The 26,481-nt window shown below is 31.4% G+C and overlaps 1 protein-coding gene across 1 annotated transcript; it reads left to right on the plus strand.

Moving 5' to 3' along the window:
- Positions 1-5,907: 5,907 nt before the first annotated feature.
- Positions 5,908-10,294, plus strand: LOC149549492 (protein LATERAL ORGAN BOUNDARIES-like). The gene is made up of 2 exons (XM_089792867.1): positions 5,908-6,452; positions 8,776-10,294. The coding sequence occupies exons 1-2, from the start codon at positions 6,440-6,442 to the stop codon at positions 9,522-9,524; spliced, it is 762 nt and encodes a 253-aa protein (XP_089648993.1). The 5' UTR covers positions 5,908-6,439; the 3' UTR covers positions 9,525-10,294.
- Positions 10,295-26,481: the final 16,187 nt, after the last annotated feature.

Below are 26,481 nucleotides of genomic sequence, written 5' to 3' on the forward strand. Positions count from 1 at the left end.
TAATGATCTTTCTTAACCAAACATAATCACCACAACTAGTGCTACCTATAATGGCATTTGAAATCAAATAGACTAACCCCCAAAGATCTATAGATCCTTCAAGCATTTCGACAAACACCAAAATATCAATTTTCTCAAAGATCTTTCTTAACCAAACATAACCCTTATGACTTGAACTACTTGTAATGACATTTAAAACCAAATAACTATGTCCCAAATATCTATAGATCCTTCAAATTCAAATCTAGATTTCATTTTAGCAGACATGAAATATCAACTTTCTCAAAGATCTTTCCTAACCGAACATAGTAACAAACCCTCTTTTGAACTTGATATGCCAGAGATCCTCTTCGACATCATAGACAAATCAAAAGTTGAACCCATAACTTAAACTACATGTAACAAAAACTGAAACTAAATAAACTAACCCCCAAAAAAAACAAAACTATAAATCTTTCAAATTCAAATCTAAACTACATTCCAACAAATACTAAATCCCAACTTTCTTAAAGATCTTTCTTAACCAAATATAACCTAAATTTTGAAAACGATCAAGTACCTATCATATTTTAACAAAAATGAGGCAAATAGGGCAGGCTAGAGTTGTTTGGCGTAGAATGCAAGTCAATGGATGATGAATCTCCAATCCCAAAGTTGCTGAACTAATTACCACACCCATGTGAGGCCTCACCAGTTGTGCATCCCAAGGGTGTGGAAAAAGGCTAAGGGTCCATTTTCCTATGTTTGAACCAAAAGTTAGGTTTTTTTATATGCTCCAAATAGGTACTCCGAACCTTCCATTCAAATACTCTTATTGTTGCATGGACGTGGGAATGACGTCAGCATTGGGGCCATGCAAGAGCACACTGAAAGTTTTCACTACATAGAAATTTGTAGTATATTTTATTCTTGTCTTCACTGAGAAAGTGGCAATTTGCATGTGAGGTAGAAATCTGAGTTTCCCGGTTGACTGAAAAGCACGCATCGGATGCCACGTGGGAGGCTATGACTTGACTACAACGTTTGTCAAGTACACAGTGGGCCCACCGCTTTGTTAGACTTTTTAATAAAAAATTAATTTATTTTATAATTCGGCCATGCTACAAACATAGGATTAGCTTTAATATTCTTTTTGCTTGGTCAAATTTTTACAGCACCCATGTTATTCCATAAGCTGTTTTGTATTATTATGGTAAAGGTGCTTTTAATTTATTTTTCTTAAGTTATTGTTTTGAGGTCAAATGATTGTACCTTTTTGTTATCATTATATAGTTAAGGACTCTTTAAAAAAAAACATGAATAAATTGAGAGGGTTATATTGAAGTCAAAGGTGGACTCTTTTATTATTATTATTTTTATAAGTTTGGATTTTTTTTTTTTTGGACCATAAGAGGTAAGAAGCCACGGTGATTTGGTGATTTTTTCTAAAGATTCAAACTCAATTATTATTTGTTATAATTAATTATTTTTACTTGTTAAGCGAATTCGAGACCTCCTACATGAGAGGCTCATTTTTTTAATATTTTAGATATTCAAGCTTTTATTGTTTTTCGAATTAGTAGACATAAATAAATCACATATTTTTAATTAATATAAGAAATATATAATTTGTATTGTTCATTATAACGAGAAAGAATTTCTAGATATCATATGTCTTGAGTTTTATTTTGAAGTATCGATTTGCTTAAGATTATTATTCTTTAACTAAGATTATTGCTCTTATTGAAAGGACAACATAATTTAAATATATTAGAAACTTAATATTTATTTATAATTAATTAATAAAAAGGTTTATCAATTGTTTCTAATGTAAAGAGTTTATGATGTCTAATAGAAAGATTTGCTTTGTATTTAGAAAAGATTTAGTCTATTTAACAAAATTAGTTGTTCTAAATCTTAGGAAAAAATATTATAATATAAATATAGCAAAAAAAATCATATATCTAACCTTTTTTTGTTCATGCATCAAATATAAAGATTTTCCTTATAAATAAAGAAAAATAATGTTGCCTAATTTCCAACTATCACTAAGTACCACGTTCATATTATTATTTTACTAATTGGACATTGTGTTATTGATTCCTAGCTTCAAAAATAGTGTAATTCATTTAAGAAATAAATTTAAATTCATATTTACTTACACAACAAAATGTTTAGTCCTTTCTAGTGAAATAGATTACTTTCTCTAACAAAAAGAAGTTCTATATGTAAAAATATTTATTATATCTAATAGGAAAATATATTTTTCTTAAAAAATAAAAAATAATGCTCATTTTCATATGAATGTTGTCATGTATCAAAAAAATTACTCTCTCCCCTTCTAATGAATAATTTTTTTTAGAGATTTATCATTTTTAGCAAAGATGTTTTTCCTACATTCAAATTTGTTGTATCTATAAAAATAAAATTGACATACATAGATATGGTATAAAATTGGCATACATAAATATAGTAGGCATACATAAGTATAGTATATTTGCAGTATTATTCAAAATAGATTAATGTACATAAGAAAAATGTTCTATATTCCACCAATAAATTATTGTACTCATTAAAAAAATTCACATGAAAAAAAGCTTAAATAGGAGAAAAAAATTACCCAAATAGACAAAATGGATAAAAATCATATTCATTAAAGAAAAAAGCATATACCTAAGATCTGATCCTCTTGAACATATTTATATAAAAGGTAGATAAGATGTACATTCATTAAATTGATTTGATAGAAAAAGATTCATGGTAGTGTTTTAAAAAAATGCTTAAACTGGAGAAAAGATTTACCCAAATAGACAACATGGAAAAAAATCATATTCATTAAAGAAAAAACTGTATACCTAGGGTCTAATCCTCTTGAACATATTTATATAAAATGTAGATAAGATGTACATTCATTACATTGATTTGATAGAAAAAGATTCGTGGTAGTGTTTTGAACTATTACATGCTATTGCCAAGCTATTGTTAGATATCATCATTCCTATAACATTACTTTTATCATCCTACTTAAGTTGGTATTGTGTCATTGACTCAAACTTATTGTAATCTTATAAATGTTCAATTGTCTAGCAGGTTTTGAAGTGTAAATAATTTTTTATCTAGTAGACATACTAAAAGTTCAATACTCAATATTGATTACTCACACACAAGCTTTACTAGATGTATTGTAATGAACAAAAATAAATTTCATTTTAAAAATAGTTGAAATGTCAAATAAATATATTTATCCTAGATGAGTACCATGCTCAACAAAATATTTCAAAAAAATCATATCTAAACAAAATACTTATTATATAAGGCAAGAGCCTAAAGTACAACCACAAATTGTGAGCCTCTCTACAATATTTTTTTTTTAAAGTTCAAATTCACCACTCAATATATTTTTTTTATAGAAAAAATAATTCATAGTGATATATTGATTTGTCATATATACCTAGAGTTAATATTGGAGATTAGCATTTCTAAAATGTTTATTGTCATTTTCTTAGCGAAAATGAAGTTGTACCATTGACTCATAAGTTTCATCCATGTGAAAGAATTTTTGTCACATGGTTAAAGTTCATATTCACCTTTACTTACTAAAAATTATCATTTTCAACAAAAGTGTTACAATTTTCACCAAAAATGAAGGTTGAATTACACTTAACAAAATAGTTCAATATATGTCAAAGAATTATTCTATATCCAACTAAAATATTTATTGCACTTTTAAATATACAATAGTTCTTCAATCTTTTAAAAGAATAATTAATTGTAAAGTACCATTCTAATATTGACACATACCCTTACCCTTATAATTTTTTTAATTTTTTTTAATATTTATGTTTTCAAAGAAATATATAGTTTGCAACAACAAAGACAACAATCATAGATTTGATTCTCCTATATTTATCTTGGTTGTGGTGGAAAGTAATTTATGTAAAAATCTCAAAATTTAAACCCTAAGCCCACCCAACCAAACAAAAATACGTAAATACCTAAAGGAAACCTCCATGAAGATATAATGGTATGTGCTAGGATTTGGGTTGTATATCTTGCCATCAATGATTTTCTCTACTACATAAACAAATATACCTCAATACAACCATAAGAATCTCAAAATATAAATCCTAACCCCACTTGACTAAACAAGAGGTACCTTAGATGGGTAGAGATATTTTTCCTTTATAAAATCCTAATGAAGTAATTTGGCACATTTTGGGACTTGACTTAATAGATCCCCAACCTAGTACTCTCCCCATGACTAGTTTCTCACTTTAAATGCATTAATGAAGTTATAATTTAGAATGTATTAGAACTTCACTTCTTGGACATCCCACCTTTTAACTTCTCTATTACATAAAATAAAATAAAATCTAAATACTATCATATGGATCTCAAAATATAAAATCTAACCTCACCAAATCAAACAAGAAAACTCTTAGATGGGTTGATATATTTTGTCCTAAAAAATTCTAATATAGTTACAATGATGTGTGTTAGGACTTGCTTCATGGATCCCCCACTTGTTAGTTCCTCCATTATCCTCCATTATATATAATAAAAATATCTATCTCCAACAATATGAATACCAAAATCTAAACTCTAACTCCACCCAAAAAAAAAGTTAACTCTAAGACAAGTCCAGATCTTTTTCCTTGAGAAAACTCTAATGTAGAGTAACTCTAATCTGACCCAAGAAAACAAGAGGATTCTTAGATGAGTTGAGAGCTTTCCCCCTAATAAAAACCCAATGAAAAGAAACCCTACCCCACCCAACTTAAAAAAAAACACCCTTAGATAGGTTGAGAGCTTTTATCATTCTAATTACCAAGTTTATTAATTCTTCTAATATATACATGAACACATACATATCAAAGTCTAAACACTAACCCCATCAAACCAAACAAAAAGATTCTTAGATAGGGTGAGAGCTTGTCCCCCCTCCTCCCCAAAAATAGAAAAAAAAATAAAAACTGGTTAGCTTAAACATCACACATTATGGACTGATTAGTAGGCTAAAACTACTAACGAGTCAAAGTTGACTAAATGTTTCCATCATAATTTCTTCCTTAGTGTGTGATGCTTAAGGGTTTCCCTAAAACACTTAATTAAAGGAAACACCAATCCCACCCAAACAAACACACTTTTAGATTGTTCACTTTTACTTTAAAAAGGTACTAATGAAGATTAACCCTAACCCCATCAAATTAAACAAGATAACTCTTAAATAGATGACCTACTTTTGCATTAAGAATAATCCTTATAATTGAAAGTGTTTGCCCCTAAAAAGTACTAATGAAGAGTAACCCTAACCCCACCAAATTAAACAAGAGAGCTCTTAAATAGGTCAAGCACTTTGCACTAAGAATAATTCTTATAATTAAAAGCTTTTACCCTAAAAAAGTACCATTGAAGAGTAACCTAACCCCACCAAATTAAACAAGAGAACTCTTAAATAGATTGAGCACTTTTTTAATAAGAACAATCCTTATAATTGAAAGATTTTACCTTTAAGAAACCCTAATCTACCCAAAAAAAATCCTAATAAAAAACAACCCTTACCCCACTAAACTAAATAAGAGTACTCTTACAAGCTTACCTTGCCCTAACCCTACATAGAGTTAATAATAGAGAACAACCCCAATCCCACAAAACTAAACAAGAGTACTCTTTCTTACCTTGAGTGAGGGTCTTTGCACTAAGAATAGCCCTCTCCTCCCAAATGAAGAAAATTCTGTTTTAGTACCATTAATTCGGATCTATCTATGTAAAATGTTTACCAAGTCAAATATGCCATCATTATCTAAACAAAGCCAAGGGCTGACGATTTCTTGATTTAAAATACAACAATCACTCTCCTCCACGGCTCAACTACAGCTCTTAACCTAAAAAATATAGTATAAAACTCGCTAGGGTTTAAAATATGGTGTAGTTATCAGCCCATTTCATCACCGCCTTTACGTGCTCGCGCTGTCTCCCCCTTTGTCGCATTCCCTTTACGCTCACACTTACTTCTCCTCTCTCCTCCTCCATTTTCTTCTCAATTTCCCTCCATTGTTGTTGTTATTTATGTGAGAGATTTTGGGTATGGGGGCAGAAAATTCCTCGGATTCTGCTCTGGATTAGGAGCACATGTCATAACAATCTCACGGAAGACCAGCGCACAGCGGCCAACGGATCGCTCAGCAGCGCGACTCGATCGCTCGACGTGGGGATTTGGATTCACCCGGTTTACTGTTTTTGTTTCAGATTCTTTTCGCCAACGCCATGGATTTGTTAAATCTGATGAGGGAAAAGTAGGCGGAGAATTAGGTGGTTGATTTGCAGACGGGTGGTCGCGGGTTCGAGATTTTTGCATGCCCGAATTGGAAGGAAGGAAGGAAAAGAGTGACGGTGATTTGGGAAAGATTTGCTTGTGTTGGGAAAGTTTCCAAGGCTGTTTCCGTGCTGCTTCGTTTTCATGTCGAAGAGAGGTACAAAGAAAATGTGTGCTGCTTGGCTTGGCTGATAGAATTAGATTGATGTATGTTTGTGTGTTTTGAGCTCAGGATTTGGGGAATTTCCAATGTTTTTGGTACTTGTTTGAATGTTTGTTTTTGTTTTGGCACTATCTTGGCTTCACGAGACAATAAATGGTGTTCTTATCCTTTGCCTACACCTGGACTGTTGTCAATCATGCTGAAACATGGGGAATGGTTTGTGTTTTTGGCGGAATTATCTTTTAATGTCTATGATTTTTGTTTTTTTTCCCTCTCTCTTCCATGATCCTCCCTCCATCACTGGTGATCTTCCCGTCATGGAAGATTTCATGATCTTCAGGTTTTTCTTTATTCTGCAAGTACCGAATTGGGTAATGGTAACTTTAGGAGCTTATCTGCAAGTACTGAATTGGGTGATGGTAAGTTTAGGAGCTTATTCTGCAAATACTGAATTGGGTGATGGTTAGTTTAGGAGTTTATTTACTGAATTGGGTTATGCTTAGTTGACTGTCAGTATGTTAAATGTAACAACAACCAGTTGCTTGAAAGCAAGGCTTCTGTTAACTGGTGTTGAGCTTAAGAAAATGCTCAAATTACACCTTCATGTTTGTTTCAATGGCGATCAAAAAAACTTCTAAAATCTCGGAAGTTCAAGCCATTGCACCGGCAAATCAATTTGAACTGGACTTCTGGTGGAGATTACCAATTTTAATAAACCTATCAGACGATTTAACTTCTTGTGGACTTGTACCCATTTCAATACGGCCAATCTGGCCATTGCATCAGCAAATATCGATATATCCAGTCAGCCCACTGTGCCCGCAGTATAACTTGAATTGAATTTCTAATGAGAAGCATTTTAATACGCATATTAGAATTCAATGGAATTCTTGGTTCAATGGCATGAAGGGCGTATTGAAATGGGTGTCTTTCGTCAGAAATTTGCCACCCATTTCATCCCGCCTATCTGGCCATTGCACCAGCAATTTTCCCTTGAATTTGATTTCTGACGGAAGCCACCCACCCATTTCAGACTATTGCACCAGCAATTTCATTTGAATTGGACTTGTAATATAAGTCATCGATCCAGGGCAGTGCACCAGCAATTCCACTTGGATTAGACTTCTAACAGAAGCCACCCATTTTTGTATTGAAGTCGGCCATTACTATACCGATTTCAAGATCAAAGTCACACATTGCAAGACTATTTTAAATGGAAGTTACCTATCCCATCACAAGGCCCAGATGGAAGTTATCCATCTCCATACTAGTCTATCTCAGACTAGATGGAAACTACCTATTGTAGGTGTAAGCTATCTTACCTACTGAGAGCTCAACCACAGAAAAAAACACTATATCCCCATCAAAACTTCCCTGGATTGAAGAAGCTCAAAATTCCGACCAGCTTTTTTCACCAATAAAGCTTCCCCAAATCCAAAAAAATCCTCACCATCTTAAACACCACACCATCAAAGCTTTCCTCGATGGAAGACGCTCCAAATTCCAATCAGCCTTTTCCCACCAATAAAACCTACCCAAATCCAAAGGCTTCTCAAACACTTACACAATTAAAACCATTTCTGATGAAAGAAATTCCGATCAGCATTTTCCTGGAAAGAAGTTCAAAATTCCAATCAACATTTTGCCACCAGTAAAGCTCACGCAAATCCAAAAACTATTTCTGATGGAAGAAGTTCAAAATTCCCATGAGCATTTTCCTGGAAGAAGTTCAAATTTCCGATCAGCATTTTCTCACCAATTAAGCTCGCGCAAATCCCATAAAAAAATTCACCATCTTAAACACACACACCATCAAAACCAATCCTATGGAAGAAGTTCAAGTTCCGATCAGCCATTTCCACCAATAAAGCTTCTCACCATTATAAACACCACACCATTAAAACATTTCTGATGAAAGAATTTCAAATTTCCGATCAACATTCTCCCACCAGTAAAAGCTCACCCCAAATGCAAAAACTTCCACCATTTTAAACACCCACACCATCACAACCATCCCTGATGAATCGAGTTCAAAATCCCGATCAGCATTTTCCCACCCGTAAATCTCTCCCAAATCTAAAAATTTCACCATCAAAACCATTCCCAGTGGAATAAGTTCAAGAATTCCGCTCAGCCTCCCCCAACAAAAGCAACCCAAATCCAAAAAAATCTTCACAGTCCAAAACACCACCACACCTGAAATCCCTGATGAACAACCACACACAGATTGGGCTGAATTTCAATGCATTTCTTTAGGGTTTCATTTCATCTCCCTTCAAAGAGCTAAACCCCTACCATGTTTTCTTCTCTTTTACAGAAATGGCACCATCATCATCAAGCTCACCATGCGCGGCCTGCAAGTTCCTCCGGCGAAAATGCACATCAGAGTGCGTATTCGCACCCTACTTTCCACCGGACCAGCCGCACAAATTCGCCAACGTACACAAGATCTTCGGCGCAAGCAACATCACAAAGCTCCTAAACGAGCTCTCACCACACCAGAGAGAAGACGCCGTGAACTCCCTCGCCTACGAGGCCGAAGCCCGAATGAAAGACCCCGTCTACGGCTGTGTGGGAGCAATATCGATCCTCCAGAGGCAGATGCAGCATTTGCAGCGGGAGCTTCACGCGGCGCACGCCGATCTGGCGCGCTACACGGGCGGAGCAGCGGTCGCTGTTTCGAATCCCGTTGCGCTCCTACAGCAAGGCATGGGAATGGGAGGCATGCAGGCTTCTTCACCTCTGGGGATTTCAATGGCGGGAGCCTCACATTCAATGCACCATCAACACCAACACCAACACCAACAACAGCAACAGCAAGTTTTTGACGGGCAACTAACGAGGGAACAGTTAGCGGAGCTGGCAAGAGTGGGAGGGATGAACAGTTACGAAAGTGGGTTTGCAGCACTTGGAATCAACAGCAACAACAACAATGGTGGCGGCAGCATTAGCATTCCTCCAAGTCCCACGGGAGCTCAGCCGTTTAATCACAGGTTACCCACTGGTAGTGACGGCGCCAGCAGGAACAGCGGCGGCGCAAGCATGGGACACTTATCCCCACATTAATGGATCGATCTCTCTGGTAATAAGCAGCACAAATCCTTATCATTTTCACATTGGGTTGTGGAATCGAAATCAAAATTGAAATTGGAATTGGAATTCATCAGGTAATAAGCTCTCAAATTGGTATCATTTTCACATTTGGGTGTGGAATTAGATCAGAATTTCAGGTAAGAAGCTCTCAAATCCCTATCATTTTCACATTTAGGTGTGGAATTCGTGAATATGGTTGTATGATATTCTGGCGCTGGAATCACCATTTCTCGTTTTCAGCATCTCTTCCATGGCCCCTCGCGTATTTTTCTGGGGGTTTTACCAAGAATTTTGCTGCCCTTTAGGGGGCTTTTCCCAATAGTTTTGGCCTCTTCTTGTGTCCCTGGATATAAAAGTATTCTATGAGTATTCTGTAAAGATATTATCAGCTTGATAAGAGTATATATAGTACAGGCAAGTGTTGTGCTGTGTGAGGAATTATCAACTGAGCGACAACACAGGTCTTTGGGAGATGATTCAAAGAATAAAATGCAATTTGTTTCTATTTTTTTCCCTTTTCGAAATTGCATATAGGATGAATACATTTCCAGACAGTTGATCTATGTAATTGTCTAGTATTTATCGAAATTGCATAAAGAGATTCGAAGAATAAAATGCTCACTGCATATAGGGTGAATACATTTGGAGAGAACAGTTGTATGGATTGTTTTTATGAAAATTGCATAAAGGGTGAACACGTTTCCAGAGATTAAATGGAAAAGTTTAAAATAGTGGTTTCAAAAGGTGGTTTCAAACTGTGTGATTCTATTTAGCATTAGTATATAGATTGCAAGTAAGAGATAAAATGGAATGGTTTAAAATAGTAATGTTTTTAAATTTTATTAATGACAGGAAAAATGTTCTATATCTAATCAGCAAGATGAATTACAACAATATGCATTTGGATCTATGTTTTTCTATCTAAATTGAAAGGACAAATATAGAAAGAAAGAAAAAAAATTTAAATTTTTTTTTTTATATATATATATATATATAAAGTTACAAACATCAATAAAATAGAAGGATATGTAAAAGGTGGATTTTAAGTTGTGATTCTTGGTCTTTCAATTGTTGTTTCTAGCGTGATTCCCGTATGTCTCATGTTATTGGTTGAATGAGCACAAAGTTTGTAAATGATTATTTTATATAAAAATAAAAGAATATGTTTAACATGTATCTTATATTATTATTATTTTTGGGAAGTAGGTGTTTCTCATTGCTGTCCCAATAGAGAATGTACTGAATTAAGGCTCTAGATGTATCATTCTATAAGGAAATGTATGCTAAGAGTAAAAGTCATTAAGAGGATATATATTCTTTTAAAAATCTAGGATACAAACTTGTTTGGGTTTTTATCCTTCTTTTGGTACTAAGAGTTGAAGAAATTGTGCTGGGTTTAGAAGGGGGCTTTAATTTATTTACTTTTACATTTTGTTTTGGCTCAAATTGTAGGAGTAAGAAGTGAAGAAAGGGAAGAAGATTAGAATAAATATTTGCAATCTCCTAGAATGATTGCTGGATAGTATAAGACACAACAATGCCTTAATAAGATGATTATTTCATAATGAAAATAAAATGTGCATTTCACAACATTTGTCAATTTCATGTTTTAGAGATTAAATTAATTCATAAGTCCTTGTAATCTCAAGTATTTTGCATTTTTAACCATGTCAAGTCTTTTTGTTTGAGGATCATAGTTACTTATGTTACCACAATATATATATATATATATATATATATATATATATATATATATATATATATATATATATATATTCTTTCAAATATTTATATTAAAAGCATTGTTTTAGATTAAGGTAAAAATAGGTTTTGAAGGGACTCAAAACCCTTTACAAAAAGCAAAAGATTTGCATTAAGAACCAGCCAAGTTTTACAAGGAGTTGAAACCTAGAGCAAAGAAAAGAACACAAAAAAACAAATTTTACAAGGACTTGAAACTGCAAGTTTAAACCAAACACACCTAGGTTTTACAAGGTCCTAGAACTTAAAGTTTTAAAGCATTGTTAATATCTTAAAGTCTAGACATTTATAGTTGTAATTATTATACTTTATATTTTTAGCATGTAAAAGCATCAAAACATTTTTATAGCTCATATTACTTATGTTTACTTTGATCTTGAATACATATATTTCATTTTTTTCATTCATGCTTAAGAAAATATGCTTTTGAGTATTCTTCTATGTTTTATAATTAATTAAGCTCCTTCAAAGTGATAATGGACCTTATACAATGTGATTATAGAAATATTTTCATCTCAAAGGTGATTGATTTATTTTATCCTTATGACTTATTGACTAATTTATAAAACTTTCATGTTCATCAAGAAAGCATGATGATAAATAGGTTGAAGCTTAAGACTTTATTTTAAAACTTAGTATTTTTAGGTCATATACTACACAAACTTGTAAGTTAAGATCTTCTTGCAAGTAAAATGTATTGTGAGAATATTTGTATTCAATTTATTTTTTAATATAAGAAAAATAATTTTTTTAAAATTGTAACCAAGATTTGAATATTTTGCACTAAAATAATATTAACAATTATAATTATTATTTGTAGTAGAAAAATTAAGCAATTCTTTAATGAGAAACATTACCATCACACAAATTGTAATAACTAGAAAGGTCATTATCATTATGAAAATTCTAATTATTATCTCACATGATAATAAAGTGCCAATTGATGTAATTTTTTGGTTATATTTTAAATTATACATGAAAAAGTGGCAGGATACTTACCAAAATTTTATAAAGTGAATTTGATATTGTATTAGAATTAATGAAATATTTATTAATAGGTTTAATAGACTTGCAATTCTTCTCAATAGGAATGAGGGAAATGATGATTCATATTGTTCCAATTTAGATTATACAAGTTTACTTATTCTCAAGAGATTGGATATTATATGGAATATATTTTAGCTAATTATATTGTAGATGATAAAAAACATTTTAGCCAATTACCATAAAAAATTATATGTTTTTAACTATTTGCACTTTTTTGTTTTCTCTTTTATTTTGTATGATCTAGCATCACATTGCTAATAACATTCTATGAAACCTATATGTTGAGTTTAATTTAGAGTGCTATTATATAAATACTATTATGAAGAAGTTGGGTGGATTTTGTAGTTGCAACCAATTTTGGATACACAACCAACTTTATGCTAACTTAATTAATAATAATTTGACAACCTTGGATTTTATCATGTATAAGTTTTGTCCCTTGAATAAGACTATCAATGTTCACTTCCCTAATAAATTGGAAGATCTTTTTTCTCATTCTACATCTACCTTTTTCACTTAAGATTGCATGTCCATCCTTGTACGCTCAAAAGTTTAAAACCTATTGTGTGATTATTTGTTAAAGGAAGGATAACGATCACTTGAACCTACAAGAGGTTCAACGGTTAGCTGAAAGTAAGAAATGCCTTATTTAATATAACTTCTCTTTTGTTTCTCATTCTTCTCCTTACTCTCTTTTTCTTCTTATCATTCTCCTCCTTCTATGCATTCTACTTCTTGCTTTTTCCCTTCTTCTTTTCCTTTTCCTTATTCTCTTCTTCTTCTTCTTCTTCTCATTCCTTTGCCCCCACCTCACCCCACCCCACCCCTTCCCCTTCTCGTTCTCCTCCTCTGTCTTCACCTTCCTCTTCTCCTCCTACTTGTTCTCTTTGATCTAGAGAAGAAAATAGAATTCATATATGTTTTAGTTTTTTGAATTTATTTAAAAGAGATTCCTTGAATTTAAATGTTTTTATGATGAATACTTCTCAATGGGTTTAAATACTCCTACATCTCTACTCATATGTGAACTTTTATGTACCTTGCATATGCTTTATAATATAGATATGATATGAAGATTGCCCGTAATTTTAAAAATGAGGAAAATCACATCTTTGTCATCTTAATGAAATTCAATATTAACTAAGAAAATCAAGATGGCATAAACTATACTTTTATTGATAAATTAATCAATTTTATAGTAATATTTGTAAAAATATTAATTTTTATTAAAAAATATATAACTAATAATAAAATGAGTACAACATGTTTTAATAGTTTAAAAGTTGTTGTTTATATAATTATTTTAATTTACATTCTTAATTTCATAGTTTTGTAAAAGACAACAAAAATCTAAATTGAGATCTTATTATATAATGACAAAGTCAGGTAAGTGCATCAAGTTGTGGTACCAAAAATTGGTAATTTCTGAACTTCAACAAGAATTTGAAGATAGTTACACAGAAAATTTCAAAATATGACTAAAACAAAATTTGTAGTCCTCCAAATCTAGTTTCTAAACTAGTAATTATTTTTTTTAATGGTGGAGTTTTAGGCCCTCAAAAATGGCAGCCATAGAAAGTGGTTTTCAGTAAAAACATAACAAAGTGAAAAGTGTGGTTTCCCTTTAAAATCCTAACTTTTTTTGGAAGTTCTTTGATCACTATGGTAAGAAGTTAGCTAACATTATATAGTTTATCCAATATTTTTTGGGTGATTTTTTAATATGTGTGTGTGTGTGTGTGTATTATGAATTTTGTAAGTGAACACATCCCAATAACATAAAATATTGACATGCCCCCGGGTGAACCCACAATAATGGGTTCCACTTTAGTGGGACGAACAAAAATGGAAAAAATTGCAAAATGAGAAATTGAGTTTACCATATGTTCATGCGAACACACTTATTGTGTTTGCGCAAACTTTTTTTTAATTATGTTCGCGTGAACATATTTCGTATGTTTGCGTGAACATATGTGATATATATGTTCGCGCAAACATGATTTGCATGTTCGCGCGAAAATACGTTCACGCGAACATGGTAAATGTGTTCGCGCGAACGCCGTGTTCGTGTGAACGCCATGTTTGCACGAACATGCAAAATCTCAAAAAATTTAACCTTTTTTTCTTTTTTCTTTTTTTTTGCTCTTTTAACTGCCATAATTGTAGAAGAATGATCTCCTACTGTAAAATAAAAAATTTCAAAATGTGCTGCTCAGAGCAAGCTTTCCAACGACTATAATTTTATTACATAATTTAATCATTAAGACTTTCAAATATGAGTTTAACTCATTATAGGTTCATTACCGATTGAACATCAACCGACTTTGACACCTCAGGAAAATTAGAAAATTAGGTCAAATTTTTTTTGAAAAATATGGAGGCATTGGCTTATTGAGATACCTTTCTATTCAAAAAAAAAAAAATGGTTTATGATAAATTGAGTTCAAATTATCTGTGTCAAACGAAACATATGTCTGAATTACGGTTCATGTCACTTCAAAACTTCATAAACTATACAATATTCAACAAAAATAAATCAAACCAAATGTAGACACTGGATATTGATGTTACAAATCCAATGCTAAAAGAATTACTTCATTATCATTTCTATAAAAAAAAGTTATGTGTGTCAAACGGACTGTCACTTTTTAAAATATTGAATTTTATTATGTACCACTTTTTGGAGGAGATTAAAAAAATTGACATAAATTTTTTTTTTTTTTAAGATTAAAAAATATGGTTACAAAGTAGGAACAAAGTACTCAAAATCACTAGTTTATGTCATCTTGAAATTATTTATATTTTTGGAGATATAGTCACTTGAACGTGACGTTTGTTGCAAAAATATTGATTTCAGTGTCAAAATTGGTCAAAAAGTGGAACCCATTATTGTGGGATCACCCCCCCCCCCCAAAAAAAATCATTAATAACTATTCAAAAACCAAAACTTATTTTCTAAATTGTGTATGATGAAGTCTAGTTTCTAAAAGCTAACTTGTTGCAAAATCGGATGAAGGAGCTAAAATCTAACCCCCAAATACTACACATTGGTTTTAGAGAGAAAATGGACATACGTTGAAAATAAATTATAGTTGAAAGGCTTAAAATAGTCTAAATTCAAAATAAATTATATGGTTACATAGCCAACACATAGATCTACAATATCATGTAACCTGATTTTATTGATATTCAAGCATAGCGAAACCTGATGGAGAGCACCCAAGAAAAAACATGCATTTTTGGTATGCTTGCTGGAAATTACATCTAAGACCATCTTGAAATCACCTAAACTTTGGGTTGGAATGCCAATGCAAACCCAAGCCTTAGGCTTGGTGAACTTGAATGAATTATGAAGCACATACACACTATAGTGTGTATGCCCTATTGCATGCATGTTATCTAAACAATAGTACAATTGCCATATAGTGTATGTGCTACTAAGGAAATTTACATAGCCAAAAGAGAGGGAGAGAGGGAGGTAGAGAAGGTGATAGGAAGAGAGAGGTAGAAAATAAATAGTATATAGATATGATGGAGAGGAACAAATAGAGTGAAAGAGATAGAGAGTGCACATGTATCTATGATAGTGGAAACATTGAGAGAGAGAGAGAGAGAGAGGATAAGATGTGGAGAGAGGTGGAGAGAGAGGATATGATGGGGAGAGAGATAGAAAGAGATTGTGGAAAGGATGGAGAGAGAGAGGTGTGTAGAATGGATATAGGAAGAGAGAGATTTTAGATAGCATGTCTAGATAAGAAGATATAAAGTGGATAAGATGTAGAGAGAGTGACTAACAAAGAGAGAGAGAGAGAGAGAGAGAGAGAGAGAGAGAGAGAGAGAGGATGGGATGGAGAGTGATCTAGAAGGGTATATATATAGATAGATAGATAGAGTAGAGAGAGAGAGAGAGAGAGAGAGAGAGAGAGAGGGGGGGGGGGATAGAAACAAATATGTAGATTAAGAGAGTAGGGGTTAAGAAGAGAGAGTGGAGATAAGAAGGAGAGAAAGAGAGAGTGACATAGAGTGAGAGAGTGATTGATAGAGAGAGAGATAGGGTAGGGGATAAAATGCATAGAAGGGGGTAGGAAGATTTCTCAAGGATAGGATGGAGAGAAAGAGAGTAGGTGATAGGAAGAGAGAGGGGCTTGGATAGGATGGAGAGAGAGCAAGAGAGAATGAGATAGGATGGAGAGAGAAGGGGGTAGGAAGACCTATAGGGGATAAGATGGAGAGGAAGGGAGGAAAATGTGTATTTACATAGCACAATCACACTATAACATGATTGCACTATGTGAATACACAAAAAATGCTTAAACAACAATGTGACTATTGAGATAGGCCCACATTCTCCATTTTGCATTTTGTTTTATTCTATTTCTGTAATGCCCCACCAAGGGATCCAAAAGAATTAACCTAAAGTTTTACTAAGTTTGCCAAACTTTTTTTTTTAAATTTAAAAGAATAACATGTATAGCAATCACAAAGTAGCAGAAGCAATAACATGCAGTCATACATAAGCAAACATAACAGATTACATTCCCTAAGGATCCCAAGACATTGAATCACATTTAAATTTAAATGATACTAAGTCAAATAAATAACACATCCATATGAAAGTACAACTACAAGTCCATTCCTCTTAAATAATATACATTTGTTTTGAATGCCACTTGGCAATAAAATTTGGAGTGCACAATCATCTATTGTACATGTTACAGGGTATGAAAGGTTGAAAGAATATACATTTATAAAAATAGATTACATCATCCCTTTTGGATCCATGGAGCCAAGTACAATACAATAAGTGAAATAATCCATCATAAAGATATAATCATCCATCATAATACACAAAGTAGAATGAAAGGAAATGCAGATAAGGAACTCTAGCCACAACATCAAGGGACAGATCTCAATGGTAAAAGTAAAAAGCACTATCACTCGATCTTTTGGTAACCCAAAAAGGTCACTCCCATCGCACTAAGGAGATTGTCTCAAGTCCCAAATGGGATATCAATCCCAAAATCAAAATTAATCTCTATGTCAAGGAAACCTTAAAAGTAATCTAACTCAAAAGGTTCCAAGATAAATCAACATCTAGACCTAGAGGCAAACAAAGACACGTAGGGAATCTATACTGCTAGTGGGCAAGTGTCATCACATGAACCAACTCTAGGGTTAACCAGCTAGTCTTTTAATCCTCCACCCCCTAGTGATTCTATGCGACACTAGTATCCCTTCATATTGACAAGGCATACTAATGATGCAAGGTCGTAACCAAGCATCCTCTCTACTCCCATCCTAGCTTGTACTGGCACTCGAGGCATGGGAAAGGAAAACAAAGACTCTTATTAGGTTCATTTTACTCTCATTTAGTGTAGTGTTATCACTTATTAACTACTTACAATGGGTTACCCTAGCAGCCACTTTGGGCATCATCCTCCATTGCAAGCCACTTCCCAACTTAACATACAAAATACCTACCCTAGGCTCACAAAAGTACAAATCAAAGAATCACAAATTTCACCTCAATCCTATACAAGTGACTAGAAAGCATCAAAAGATAATCCACAATAACACTTCAATCCTTCACAAGAAACTGGAAAGCATCCCAAAAATAGGAAAGCATCAAAAGATAATCCACAATAACACCTCAGTCCTTCACAAGCAACTGGAAAGCATCCCAAAAATAACTATTCACTCAACAGCCAAGACAATTATGTCATACCATTCCTCACGTTATCACACAAGAATACTAAAAGTAATAATAGACAATAGATCCAAACTCATCATAAAACATACCAAACACATTACCATGGTTGAGTTTGAAAGATCAAGATCAAATCATCATAATATCACAAACATAGAACTCCTATGCCTCTTGTAGATGTCCTAAAACTAGTTAACGCTCTAGTCAACCCAAACCCAAAACATAGAAAACATACAAGTAATAGTGTAGTTTCATAGTTTGGTTTGATTTTAAAAACACAGAGTTGAGCTAACAATAAGGTTAAAGTATTCCTTTCAATGTATATTTCAAGTAGATGAGATTCACAGTTTACCCTTACAAATTAACCCATTCTTGTATTTGAACATATTGCACAATTACACTTAACTTATGAGATAATCAATAATTCATTATTTAATAATTTAATAAATAAATTATTTTAAATTATTATTTTAATAAACAATGATTATTTTAATATAAAAAATATTAAATAATAACGTATTGAATAAATATAATCTTAACCCAATAATATTTAATTAAACTTCATTTAATTAAATACAATTAATAATTATGAATGAAGCTATATTAATATATTATTAATTAATAATTAATAATAAATCAACAAAACTATTAATAACTAATTAAAATCAACTATATTTAAATATATTTAAAAAAATTCATTAATAATTAAACTAATAATTAATAAAAACTTATTAATAAAAATTAATAATAAAATAATAATTGTTATTATTTTTAATAAAATAAAATATAAAACAACCTGCAATTTTAATTAAAACCTGATGGCTTACTATTGTCGTGGTAGCCCTGCTACCATGATAGTAGGTGCATCTACTATTCATAGTAGTAGGCCTACCGTACCACCTTTAATGGCTGTCGGTAGCCTACGCTGTCGTGGTAGGAGGAGTTGGTGGGAGGTGGGGGATGTAATGGCCCACCTCCCCACCAATATAATATGATATATATATATATATATATATATATAAGTTTTATTTATCTTTAAAATAAATTTTTAATAACAGATCTCCCCAATTCAATTATATATATATATATATATATATATATATATATATATATATATATATATATATATATATATATATATATGTACGTATTTGACATAATTTCTATCAATACTCTAATAGAAAAAATAAATCAAACCAATCAAATTTAAAATTTAAAATTTCTATTTCATTTCAAACCCTTATTGATAAAAAATACTAATTTCTTTCACCTATAGAATGAGGGTTTCTAATTACTTTTTCAATCCTGATACATAGATGGAATTCGATATGAATATCAATAGATTTAGAATGAAAGATTGAAAGATTCATACAAAAGAAATTTGGAAAATAAATTTCAACAATCATGAAGAAGATAGTAATATTACATAACATAAACTAGGTGACCAAAACACAAGGATCTACCTAGTTTTGATGCTAAATTCACAAACACCCAAAGATTTTGAGAGAAATCTTTTCTCTCAAATATTTCTCTTTGAAAATTTTCCTTCTCCAAAATTCCTAGTCCCTAGAAAATGTAACGCCCTGCCAAGGGATCCAAAAGAATTAACCTAAAGTTTCACTAAGTTTGCTAAACATTTTTTTTTAAAAGTAAGAAAGTATAACATACACATCAAACACATAGTAGTGGAAGCAATAACATGTAATCATCGACAACCATACATTGCAAGTTACATTTCTTAAGTATCCCAAGATGTTGAGTCACATTTAAATTTAATTAATTCTAAGCCTAACAATTACCACATACATATGAAAGAATAATCAAAAAGTCCCATGTCCATAATATACAATTGTTCCAAATGCCTCTTGGCAAATTAATTCAGAATGCTCAATCATCCACTGTAAAAGTCACAGGGTATGAAAGGCTTAAAAGAATATACATATGTAAAAATAGAAATGCATCAACCTCCACGAATCCATGATACAAAGTACAGTAAAAATATATGAAACTATTCACTATACATGATACATCCATACATCCATAATGATAAAATGTCTATCATAAAATCTAAATATCCATTATAAAATCCAAGAACATAGTGAAGGTAAATGCCAATCACGAAAACCCCAGCCACGGTGACCACGAAACGGATCTCAATGGTAAGAGTAAAAAGCACTACCAACCGACCACGTGGAACCTAAATGGTCCACTCCCACCGCACTGAGGAGATAGTCTCAAGTCCCAAACAAGGTATCAAAACACAAAACACAAGTACTCTCTAAGTCTGGGAAATCCTAAAAGTATACTAACTCAAGGGTTCCAACATAGATAGACATCTAGACCCAGAGGCACCACAAAGACACGTAGGAAACCTAATATGCAAGCGGGAAAGTGTCATCGCAAAAGTCACGTAGAAGTTACCCGAGCAATCCCTTAGGAATCCCGGGTCCCTACTGATCCCTGCGGCTACTAGTATCCTCTCATATTGACAAGGCATACTATGAAATGCAAGGTCGCAACCAAGAATTCTCTCTACCCCATCCTAGTCTGTACTAGCACTCAAGGCATGGGAGAGAACATACAATTATCTTGTTAGGTTAATTTTCTCTCATTTAGTGTAAATGTTTTCACTTATTAAAACAACTTACAATGGGTTACTCTAGGCAGCCTCTTAGGGTCCCGATCCCCATTGCAAGCCACTTCCCGACACTACACATAGATAACCTACCCTAGGCTCATGAAATCATGAATCAAAGAATCATAATAAAATCACCTCAGTCCTATACAAGCAACTGAAAAACATCATAAAAGATAATCCACAAAAATTACATCAGTTCTTCATGAGCAACAGATAAGCATCAAATAATAATCATATGATCACGACAATTCTCTATCAGCAACTGAAGGCATCAATGATAATTCACAAAATCCAATGGTTCTCCAATGAGCAACCAGAAAGTATCCCAATAGTAAATTACAACACTGATCGAAGACTCCAAAATGGTCAAGTCAAAACATGTCACAACATGACATCATCAAGATCTAAACAAACACTTCAGTCCTTTCAAAGCAACTAGAAGGTAATCCAAGTATAACTGATCGATGACTCAAAAATGGTTAAGTCAGGTATCACATAAACATACACCTCTGCTTCACACAAGGAAACTGGAAAGCAATAACAATCAATTATCCATACACATCATAGAGCATGCCATCACATTACCATGGTTGGGTAAAAAGATCGAGATCAAATCATCATATCATCACAATTGCATAACCCCCGAGCCTCTGGTAACAACCTATAACTGGTCAACATCTAATCAACCCTGAAACACCCCAAAGCATAAACAATAAAGAGAAAACATAATAGTCTAACAGTTTGGATTTGAAAACATGTAGTTGAGTTAAACATTAGACTTTCAGTTTTCGTTTCAAGGTATGATCCAAGTTCAAAAGATTTCTAAATTACCCTACAAGTTGACTCATTCACTTGTTCGAATGAAACTAGAATTACCCTCCCATCATGTTTTAAATCAATAATATAATTCTACAATTTTGTTAAAAAATATCTATTATTAATTAACTTTAATTAAACTACTTTTAATTAAATTAATTAATAATTATTGATCTCAATACTTGTATTAGTATCTTTACCAATTTATTAATATTTAACCAAAAACTATTAATAAATTAATAATTACAAAAACTATATTAAAATGCATTAATATTTAAATTGACAAATAATAATAAAATCTATCAATTAAATATTATTAAATAATAATAAGTTTACATTATAAAACTTGTTAATAAAGTATTATTAATTAATAATACATTTAATATTAAAGTCTATTAATTAAAATTATTAAATAATAATAAATTTATTTACAACTCATATTAATTAAAAAGTTATCTAATTATAAAACTTTACCTAATATAACTTTAAAACATTACGTATATAATATATTTGAAAAGAAACTTTAAATATTAAAACCCCCATGTATTTAAAAAGAACATTTTGGGCATTATTTTAAAACAGTCACCCCTTAATTAATTTAGAACCGTGCAGCCCATTTAATATTCCCAAATCACATACATGTACGAAGCCGCCGACCAAAAGGTGTGTGGAGTAAAAAAAATTATTTATTTATTCTTTTATTATTTCTTTTTAAATTAAGAACTTTACAATACGTTTTTTTTCTTTTTTCTATATATATATATATATATATATATATAATCTTAATTAAATTAAATTTTGTTTTAATAAAACTCATTTTTATAAATGAAATAAAACCACCCCCGATTTCAATATATAAAATTATATATATATATATATATATATATATATATATATATATATATATATATATAAAGATTTTTTTTTGTTTATTAACTAAAACAATTCAATCTCCCATACATGTTTAATTAAATACTTTATTTGATTTGATTCATCTAATTAGATTTTATAAATACATAAAATTTATAATGTAAATCTTTTCTCTAAATAAAATCATATATTATTTATCGATTTCAAGTAAATTTATTTTATTAAATTTTATCAATCATAAAATTTAAATAAAATAAATCAATCATATTTATTTTCCAACTTAGAGTTTTCTTCATCCAATTTCAAAACCCTAACCTTATTAAATTTCTCAAATTCCATTTAATTCAAACTCAAATCTTGATTTAATTTTTATTTATTTCAATTGTTGAATGAGGTTCGTAAACAGTTTTTCAATCTAGATTTACAAATGAAATCGAATAGCAAAAGATTCAGAATGAAGAAATGACACATTCGAGAAGACAAGTTCTTACAATCACGGAGTAGACAGGAATATCAAATTGCATAATTCAATCAGTGATCAAAACACAAGACGCTACCTAAACCTGATGCTAATACACAAACGCACGAGAATTTTGAGAAGATTTGTCTCCAAAAGTCGCGTCCAAATTCATCTCTAAAATTCATGCCCAAAATTTTGTTCCCCAAATTCATCTCCCAAATTTGTCCCCCCAAATTCCTATGTTCAAAATGAACCTTCTAATTGTGATAAAGGTTTCTCTCTCCTTAAATTGGGGAACTAATTCTAAGTTCACCTGAGAGAACTACGTGCTCACCAAAGTTAACTCTAAAATTACCTTTTATTAATCTTTCTTTATCTTTTCTATGCATATTAAATGAATTATTGAATAACTTTATTTAATATTCTACTTGACTTCTATTTTAAATTAATTTATTACTTTAATCTCATGTGTACTTCATGAAATTAAAATAACATTATTAATTTCTATTATTTAATCTTTTAATTTAATTCTCATATTTAAACTCATGCTTAGATCATGCGATCTAGAATTCTTAATAATTTTATATCTTTCAACTTTTAATTTATTTTAGAACATAATTGATAACATATTTAATTAATTTAAATAACAATAATATTTAGCATTTATTTAAAAATGAACTCCAAATATATTATTATTAAATTAGATAAATATTATCCTGTTCTAAATTTATGTTTGACTTTAACCTCTAAATTTAATTCTTTTATTTAATTAATTTCTCAATTAATTAAATATTAAAGATATCATATTAATTCTCTATTAAATTAAATCATTAATTAATCTTTTTAATTAGACGTAAGTAATAGAAAATACATCAAGGACTCATATAACAACATACGAAAACCCTACATAGAAAAACACATACTAAATCAAAACAAAAACGTTATAATCCCAAAATTACATCATTTGATGCATTCGGAGGGTACTTAACTCAGATACTTGTCCTAATTATCAATTAGGACAATTGGCTAAAGGGTATAGGATTTGGACTTAAGAGTTTATCTCCTCTCTCTTACCATTGAGATAATGCGATAGGGTACGCTCATCTTGGCAATTCAGGGAAGTCGATACCCGGTACCTGCAACCTGCATAAAATCCACGCATGTACAAACACAATATTCTAAGCTAAACAGACAATGGCAGGAAGTGGTGCATCGTGTAGATCCCGACTAGCAGGTGACTACGACTCCCTTCCTTAACCACATCAGAAACACCATACATAAATAAAACAAACACGCACACCATACACATGCAGTATGGGGTAAGTATCCATAAGAAGGCACATGTGATAATAAACCATCTAACTAATCATCATCGATAACTGAAAATATTGAATAATCATCATACATGCATGAAATATAGAGTACCAAGTAATCTCATCATATAATAAACTGAGTGTAAAACAACATCTGATAATCTCTAAAATAATAATACCAATCATCAAACATAAATTGGCCTAAAAAAGTTTGGCAATGATAACAGAAATGCGACTTAGGGGCGGGCACTACAGAAAATGGACCCTCAATTGCTAATAAGGAGTTCTCTCCTAAATTAGGGGCACTGATTGTGTGATCACTCGAGGGAACTCCTTGATCACAACTTTTTAACTCTTTATTATCTTTTTCAAAACTTCATGCATACTTTATGCAATTTTAAATATCTTTAATAAATTAATTTCTTTTTCACTCTTTAATTTATTTTCGAAGCGTTAATTGATAAAATATTTATTAACTTAAGTAATAATAATATTTAGCATTTTATTTTAAAATGATCTCCTAAATATATTATTATTAAATAAATATTATTATGCTCTCAAACTAGACTATAATTTTCTCTTTAAATTTAATTCTTTTTATTTAACTAATTTTCCAATAAATTAAATATGATTAAATATTGAAAATATCATAGTAATAAATCATTAACTTGACTTAATTAATAGAAAAATCACCAAAGACCTATAAGACAAAATATAAAAACCCATAATAAAATAACACGTACAAGATCAAACTCTAGGGTTATAATCATGAATTTACATCATACAACACATTTGGGTGGGTAATTATCTCAGATACTTGTCCTAATTTTCTAGGACAATTGGTTTAAGGTTAGGATTTCGACTCAAGAATTTATCTCCCCTCTCTTACCATTGAGATATTGGGATAGGGTATGCTCATCCTAAAAATTTAGGGTAGTCGATACCCAATACCTACAATTTGCATAAAATCCATGCATGTACAAACACATATATTCTAAACTAAACAAGCAATGGCAGGAAATGGTGCATCATGTAGATCCTAACTAGTAGGTGACTACGACTCCCTTCCTTAACCACATCAGAAATGTCATACATAAAGAAAATATACACGCACACCATACACATGTAGTATGGGGTAAGTATCCATAAGAAAATATGTACAATAATCCATCTAACTAATCATCATCAAATAACTAAAATCACTGTAATAATCATCATCAAGTTATAATCATGCATACATAAAGTAAATAGTATCAAGTAGTCTCATCATAAAATCAACCAAGTGTGAAACAAAATTTGATAATTTGAAAGATAACGATACTAATCATCAAGCATAAACTAGCCTAAAAGAGTTCGATAATAATAATAAAATGGAAACTAGGGGCAGACACTATAGTTTCTATGATAGAAATGTAAATTCCATGGTGTTGGAAGTCATAGAGCACAATTGTTGATGTTGGAAAAACTAAATTCAACCATTTTCTGCACTATTTCAACTATTAATAATCATTGCAACATATTTGAGGTTAGTGGAGTACTTTTGAAATGTATATTGAGCCTATAGAGACAAATTATATTTTGACTTGGCAAGTTGTAATATATTATACTCATAGATATCATTGTAATTTGTATGTTTGCATGATTTAATGTTTAAATATCATTGTAATTTGTATGATTGAATGATTTGACATGTAGAAATTATCATCATACCAAGGAAGAAAGCAAAAACTCAAACATTGGAAGAGAAGGAGAGGGATTTGGCAATTAAGAGGGAAAAATATGAGAGTATTGAATGAACAAAGAAAATTTCGATCAATTAATAAAAATATGGCTTTAGAAGAGGAATAAGAACTACCAAGAGAAAGAAATAAAGATTTAGAAATGGAAAGACAATGAGATTGAATGAGACTCTTATGCTCAATAAGAAAATTGAATTGTGAAGTTATGTCATCTTCCAATATTGGAGTCACATCATCATCTCATATTGAAGAGACACCATGTTCTACATTGGAGGGTGTGTGTACTCCATCATGTCATGTTGAAGGCACAACATCAACATATCACATAGGTGATATTCCGTCTTTTACATCTTATTGCCAAGGCACATCATCTTTGGTATAAGGTACATAATTCACCCACAATTATGTTGTTCAAAATGTTGAGACCACTAAAGAGATTAGAGAACCTTCTATAATACATTTTAGAAAACCAATATATTTAATTGATATTGATACTAATATTTTGCAATCAATGCCTAATAAGATTCCAAAGCATAAAAGTGTCAAAGAAAAGTTAATTATATATGGAGATTATTCTTT

Source organism: Cupressus sempervirens, chromosome 7, assembly GCF_028749045.1.
Source record: "Cupressus sempervirens isolate cs-2001-9-10 chromosome 7, ASM2874904v1, whole genome shotgun sequence".
NCBI lineage: Eukaryota > Viridiplantae > Streptophyta > Pinopsida > Cupressales > Cupressaceae > Cupressus > Cupressus sempervirens.